Raw genomic sequence first — 6,441 nt, forward strand, 5'->3', positions numbered from 1 at the left:
TGTTCAAAAAATTCCAGTTCCCATTTTTATACTGTATAAATAGACATGAAATGGTTATCGATTATCTTTATTTAATATTTATTTTATTTTAAGGTACTGTTATACTGCAAGATTTTGATAGGTAGGAAAAAGGAGCTAGATAAATTTTATTTTACTTTTGATCTCTGCCTAAATTTGCTCTGTTTTTTAGATGTTGGAACTTCTATCGTATATATTTTCTATTACTTTGCAAAATTCAAATACATGTCGGCAGAAAGAATGACTAAAACACCTGTAAAAATTTGGATTTTTATTGCTTCCCTATACAGTTAGTAACGTCCTGTCTTGCTGATCACATTCCATGCCATTTCTCTCCTAATACAGGTCCCTTTCTTGAGATACTGACTTAGGATTTCATGCTTCTTTTTGAAAGAATAAGTGCTAATTAATATAATGTCTCATCAAAGATCATTGTACTTAGAATATTTATTTGCTATCTTCCCTTATGTCAGAGAGCCATCTGTGACAAAATCTATACAAGAACAAGAGCAAGACAGGCAATGGCTGACCTTACGCTCCAACTGGGAGAGCCTCAATGGAACCACTGTGCATGAACTGCTGGTAAAAGGGTAAGAAATCTCTAACAAGAGCTCTGTGGAGCAGGAGGGCCTTTCTTTTGTTTCCAACTGAAGATAATCTAAATTTGTCACATTAATGAACAGCCTCCATAAAATGGTTATTGGCCTTTATAGGTCAATATTGTTTGGTTTTATTTCTTTCTAGACATAAATTTTCTTCTTTTGGCTAATTGCTTTTTTTTTTTCCTTTTAAATGATAATTACGGAGACATTGTGTGGTAGGGAGGGAAAAATTTGGTTTCTAATCTTGGAGTTTTTTTCCACATTCCATTTGAACTAAATTCTCTTGTCTTCATTTCCTACATTTACTGCATGGAACTAGTTAATGGAGGGAATTGAAGTCATAATAAGTGATAAAACTTGGAGAGTCTGAGAGAAGAATCAAAGGCACAGAATGAAGTTACTATCAAGTGGCCTTGAAAGTACACTTCTGAAAAATTTCCCCTCAAAAGTCATAACATCTTAAACAGGGTTGCTTCCCTTGCCTGTGGTGAGGTTTTGGGGTGGGATGCAGGAGGAAAAATTAAGAGAATTAACAAATACAATACTTATTAAATGCTTATTACATAGCTAAGTAGTTTTACATATATTAACTCATTTAATCCTTACAACAGACTCGAACTAGGAATCTTTATCCCATTTTTTAGACAAGAAAGCTAAGGTTTAGGATAAATAATTTTCTCAAAGCTCACATTCCATAGATACCTGGTAAGTGGCAGTCTCTGAATTCAAACCAAGTTTTTCTGACTCCAAAGCTTATAATAAGTGCCAGGGAAACTGCCTCTTAAGAATTCCAAAGAAGAAAACTAAATGCGGACCATTTCCCTTTAAGATGTCTTGACATTTTCTCCACTGATTCAATATCTATCGTCTCTTCAGTCAGATTTTAAGTATTTGTCAATTGAAGTACTTCCTCTAAAACAATGACCTATACCTTTCAACAGTGATTTGTTACCTCAAACTGGGAATGCCAGAACAATCATTTCAGATCAAATTAATTGCTCAATCTAAATTGGGAGTTAGTAGACCTGGTTCTAATCCTAGCTTGCTTACTAGTTGTGTGATCTTATGTAACACTTAAGACCACAATTTTCTATAAAAGAAAGAGGTTAGGATGGATAGTCTTTGCTGTCTTTTCCTACTCCTAAAATCTATCATTCTGTGATTTAGCAAATAATGACTCATCGACTATCTCCTCTGTTCCAGGCTCAATTCTAAACTGTGAGGGAACGTAAAAATGCACAAGAAGGACAAAGGTCCTGGTCTCAAGGAACATGCATTTTATGAGTGGGGAGAGAGACTGTAAACTAATAAACAAAAAGAACTTTAGACTAAAAAAAAAACAGAACTTCTGGCAGGTGCTACAAAAAATGGATAATTATGCGATGGAGAGTAAGGAGGAGATATGACATGATAATATGGGAAGGTAAAAAGCAAATGTGCTTTTTCGGTATTATATATAGTATACAAATAATTACATATATCCCCATGCAAATTTAGCAGGGAACGAAGCACAATAAATCTTCAAAAAGGAATATGGAAGTGATATATGTAGGAATTTTTTTTTCTGCTGAGAGATCTAGGATTTTAAGCACGTCCCATATTTTTGAAAGCCTCAGTGTGTTTTTTCTCTTTCATTTAAATTGTAAATAGATGCCTCTTGGTTGGAGGAGAACTTAGTGGTTAAAATTTAACCTGCCCTAGTCTTTTATATGTAAAGTCACTATGAGTTTGAGCCGACTCAATGGCACTTAACAACAGCAAACTGAATTTTTTTGTACAGTCACATTGATAATACCTAACCATAGTCCGTGTTCTTGCTTTCAAAGGTTAACTCTGATTGTTAGAATGTTCTTCCTTTCCTGAACCCACACTTTCTATAAGTTCTAACTGTTGGTTCTGATTCTGCCATCAAGAGTGGCATGGAAGAAATTTTCTCTTCTTCCTCCTATCTGCTCCTCATATTCCTGAAATCTAGTCTGAAAGTCTTGACGGGATTGTTTTTCAGTCTAAATATTCACTTCCTTGATCAGAACTTTAAATTTTTGAAGTAATATTTTAATTCCTCTCAGACTTGCAATTTTTTTTAACCCATGCTCACTCTCCATCGGCATAAAAATCTGACATGCTCTCTCCTTATCATAGTTTTGGAGAAGTAGCCCAATTCCTCTCCTTCCCTCTTCCTACCTTGAGAATCGTGGTTTGAGTCAACATTCTGGGTGATACTGTCAGCCAAGACAATGTTGGGAAACTTTGCTGACACTAGTTTCCAACCTCCCCACCCCCAATGTGAAATTACATAATGATATTAATTGAACTAAAAAAAAAAGATTACATTCACCATATATCCCCACCCCAGGTGATATGAGACCATACCTCTGCCTTGAAAATAATTCCTGCACTAAGAGTAATTGTTTTTGCAAAGAATAATAGTTGAATCTCTGTCTTTTGCCTTGCACTGGTAAAGTGTTTGAAGTGAACTTAATATTATTCCATTTTATATTTCCAAATGTAGGCCGTCTTGTCAGAGCAGAAGTATGATTTCTCTTCTGTGTACTGAACAAGGTGAGAGAATCAATGATGTAGCAAAGGGATATGAAATTAATTTAACTGGGTTGGCTTAGAGGGAAGTGATTACTTGTACATGACAGCCAAGAGTCTAGTATTTTGCCGTGTTTGGTAATGAATCACAAAGTGTGTCTTGGCCTGCTCCTTGGTAGACTGTGGTCGCCGCCCTGCTGCCCGAATGAACAAGAGGATCCTGGGTGGTCGGACGAGTCGCCCTGGAAGGTGGCCATGGCAGTGTTCCCTGCAGAGTGAACCCAGTGGACACATTTGTGGCTGTGTTCTCATTGCCAAAAAGTGGGTTCTGACAGTCGCCCACTGCTTCGAGGGGTAAGCTGCACCATTTCTTTTTTGCTTTTTCTGAACGTAATGCTTTTGTCACTTGGGTATTCTCAATGGCATATGTAATTCTGTAAAACCAGTTCAGTGCAAAAACCACCATTGATCAACTTCCCAGGCCTCTATCTGCCCAGACTTTTCTATCCTTGGTGCTGCTATTCAATACATGTGCCACTCAATTACTGGCAATGTATATACATTGCTTATGATATATATCCTAAGGAGGGAGGAAGAGGAAGAAGTTTAGAAGGCTTACTCTCCAGCCAGCATCACTCTTTTTTCTGGTCTTCTTAAATCCATTGGATACATAAGAATTTAAAGAGATGATTTACTTGGATACTACAGTGAAGTTAGGACATTGGAGGAACTGGTGAGTAGTTTAGCAAGCCGAGTTAAAGGTACAATATGCCTAAGGGGAACCAGAGTGAGACCAAGGGGAAACCTACCCCACAGCAACAAATGTCACTGCAGAAGGTCCATGTCTATTGCTCCAACTATCTAATGCTGTGTAACTTAGGGGCATAAAAGAACCATTTATTATGCTCACAGATTCTGCGGGTCAGACATTTAGACAAGACATAGCTGGCAAAGTTGGTCTGTGCTCCACATTGTCTGGGGCTGGAAGATTTCAAGGCTGGGAGCTGGAATCATCGCAAGTCTGGCATTTGTTGCTCTCTGTTGGATGGGGACCTCAGCTTCTCCACATATGGGATGCACAGCATAGTGGCTGGCATCTCCCAGAGCAAGCTTCCCAAAAAGGAGGCAGAAGGAAGTTGGGTCACCTTTTTTTGACCCTGCCTTCAGAGTTACATACAATCATTTCTGCTATGTGGTTGGTCAAAGCAGTCACAAACCCCCACCCAAAAGGAGGAAACACTGACCTCCCCTCTCAGCAGGAGGAGCTCAAAGGATTTGAGAATATATTTTAAAAGCCATTATACCATCCATTCTGTTTATTTTAAATAATTTTACTTTGTTTAAAAGTAATATTAAATACTAGCCAAAATTTATGACAGAAAAATGCAATTTCTTTTCTTTGCCTATTTGGCTATTATAATTCTTTCTCAGCTTTGCCACTGATTGGCTATGTGACCACACATCAATTCATTAACTTCTCTGGGATCAGTTTCCTTATCTGTGAAATGAGAGAAATAATGGTCCTTACCTCACAGGACTGGTGTGGTCAGTAAGGGAAATAGTCTATTTAAACCTTGAAGAATCATGCATGGTAATCAGTAAGGCCCTTTTAAAGGTAAACTCTTTTTTAAAAAAAATATTATTGCTAAAAATATGCACTTATAATTTCTCTTAACATTAGGGCATGCATATTTTTGTATTTTGCTAGCTTTTTGTTTGTTCATTTGTTTAAATTTTATTGTGGTAAAATATACATAACAAAAAGTTTACATTTTAACTATTTTTAAGTGTACAATTCAGTCACATTAATTACATTCACCATGTTGTAATACCATCACTACTATACATTTCCAAAAGTTTTTCATCACCCCAAACAGAAACTCAGTACCCTTCAGTAATAACTTCCAATCCCTCCCCAACCCTAGCCCCTGGGAAGCACCTAATAAATTTTTGTCTCTAGGTATTTGCCTATTCTAGGTATTTCATAAAAGTGGGATAATACAAATCATGTTCTTTGCGTCTAACTTATTTCACTCAGTGTAATGTTTTCAAAGTTCATTCATGTCATAGCATGTATCAGAATTTCATTTCTCTTTATGGCTGAGTCATATGCCATTCTAAGTGTATACCACATTTTGTTTACCCATTCATTTTTTTCATGGACACTTGGGTTGTTTCCACCTTCAACTATTGTGAAGGGTGCTGTAATGAACATTGCTGTGCAAGTAGTTAGCAGTGTTTCCATCTCTTCCAACACTCTCCTTTACTTCTCCATCACCCTCAAGGTAACCTCTGTTACAACCTGGTGGATGTTGCTCTACAATTATAAACGTACATTTGTCATAGGGTGTCATTGCTTATTTTTACAATTTGGAATCGCAGTACATACTTTTGTTTGTAAGTTGCTTTTCTCATTTAGCAATATATCATACCCATCCCTGCAAGTTAGTTGGCACAGCTCTAGCACATTCTTTTTCAAAGCTGAATGATAATCTGTAATAGAGATTTACTATAATTAAAAAAAAAAAAAAATTCCCCAGTTGATGGATATTTGGGTTAGTTTCGGTTTGCTGTGATGTTAATGCTGCAATGAATCTCCCTGTACAAATTAACTCACCTACTGTTACCCTTGTTTTTAGAGGACAGAGTTCTAGAACATAGTATATGTCAGGCTGCACAGAAGGGATACAGAGATGGATACACGTTTCCTTCCTTGAAAAGCTAACCAAGTGAAGAGACAGACATTTAAGCATATAATTAGAACACAATATGGCTAGTGATTATAAAATGGAAATTTGCAAAACCAGTTATTAGATTGCTCTTTTGTGGAAAATATAAAAAATTAAATAAGTGCCTCTTCTTTGAGAGATTTTAATGTGCAAGAAGAAGAACTGGTGCCTTCGAATTGCAGTGTTGGCGAAGAATATTGAATATAACGTGAATTGCCAGAAAAACGAACAAATCTGTCTTGGAAGAAGTACAGCCAGAATGCTCCTTGGAAACGAAGTATTTTGGACGTGTTATCGAGAGGGACCAGTCCCTGGAGGAGGACATCATGCTTGGTAAAGTAGAGGGTCAGCGAAAAAGAGGAAGACCCTCAACGAGGTGGATTGACACAGTGGCTACAACAATGGGCTCAAACATAGCAATGATTGTGAGGATGGTGCAGGACCGGGCGGTGTTTTGATCTGTCGTACATAGGGTCACAGTGAGTTGGAACCAACTCAACGGCACCTAACAACAATGTGCAAGACCCAGAATGATTGGAAAAGTCTGCATAATA

General features: G+C 37.2%; 1 protein-coding gene across 1 annotated transcript in view; it reads left to right on the forward strand.

Moving 5' to 3' along the window:
- Window positions 1-491: 491 nt before the first annotated feature.
- Window positions 492-6,441, forward strand: part of LOC101353983 (atrial natriuretic peptide-converting enzyme-like) — a gene marked incomplete at its 5' end in the record, with an annotated part of 23,956 nt that continues 18,006 nt past the window's right edge. The window contains 4 exons of the mRNA XM_023725455.1: window positions 492-608; window positions 3,133-3,182; window positions 3,338-3,512; window positions 4,039-4,115. Of these exons, the coding sequence (XP_023581223.1) occupies window positions 492-608; window positions 3,133-3,182; window positions 3,338-3,512; window positions 4,039-4,115 (419 nt within the window). The remainder of the gene's footprint in view (window positions 609-3,132; window positions 3,183-3,337; window positions 3,513-4,038; window positions 4,116-6,441) is intronic.

Source organism: Trichechus manatus, unplaced genomic scaffold (assembly GCF_000243295.1).
Source record: "Trichechus manatus latirostris isolate Lorelei unplaced genomic scaffold, TriManLat1.0 scaffold00310, whole genome shotgun sequence".
NCBI classification, from domain to species: domain Eukaryota; kingdom Metazoa; phylum Chordata; class Mammalia; order Sirenia; family Trichechidae; genus Trichechus; species Trichechus manatus.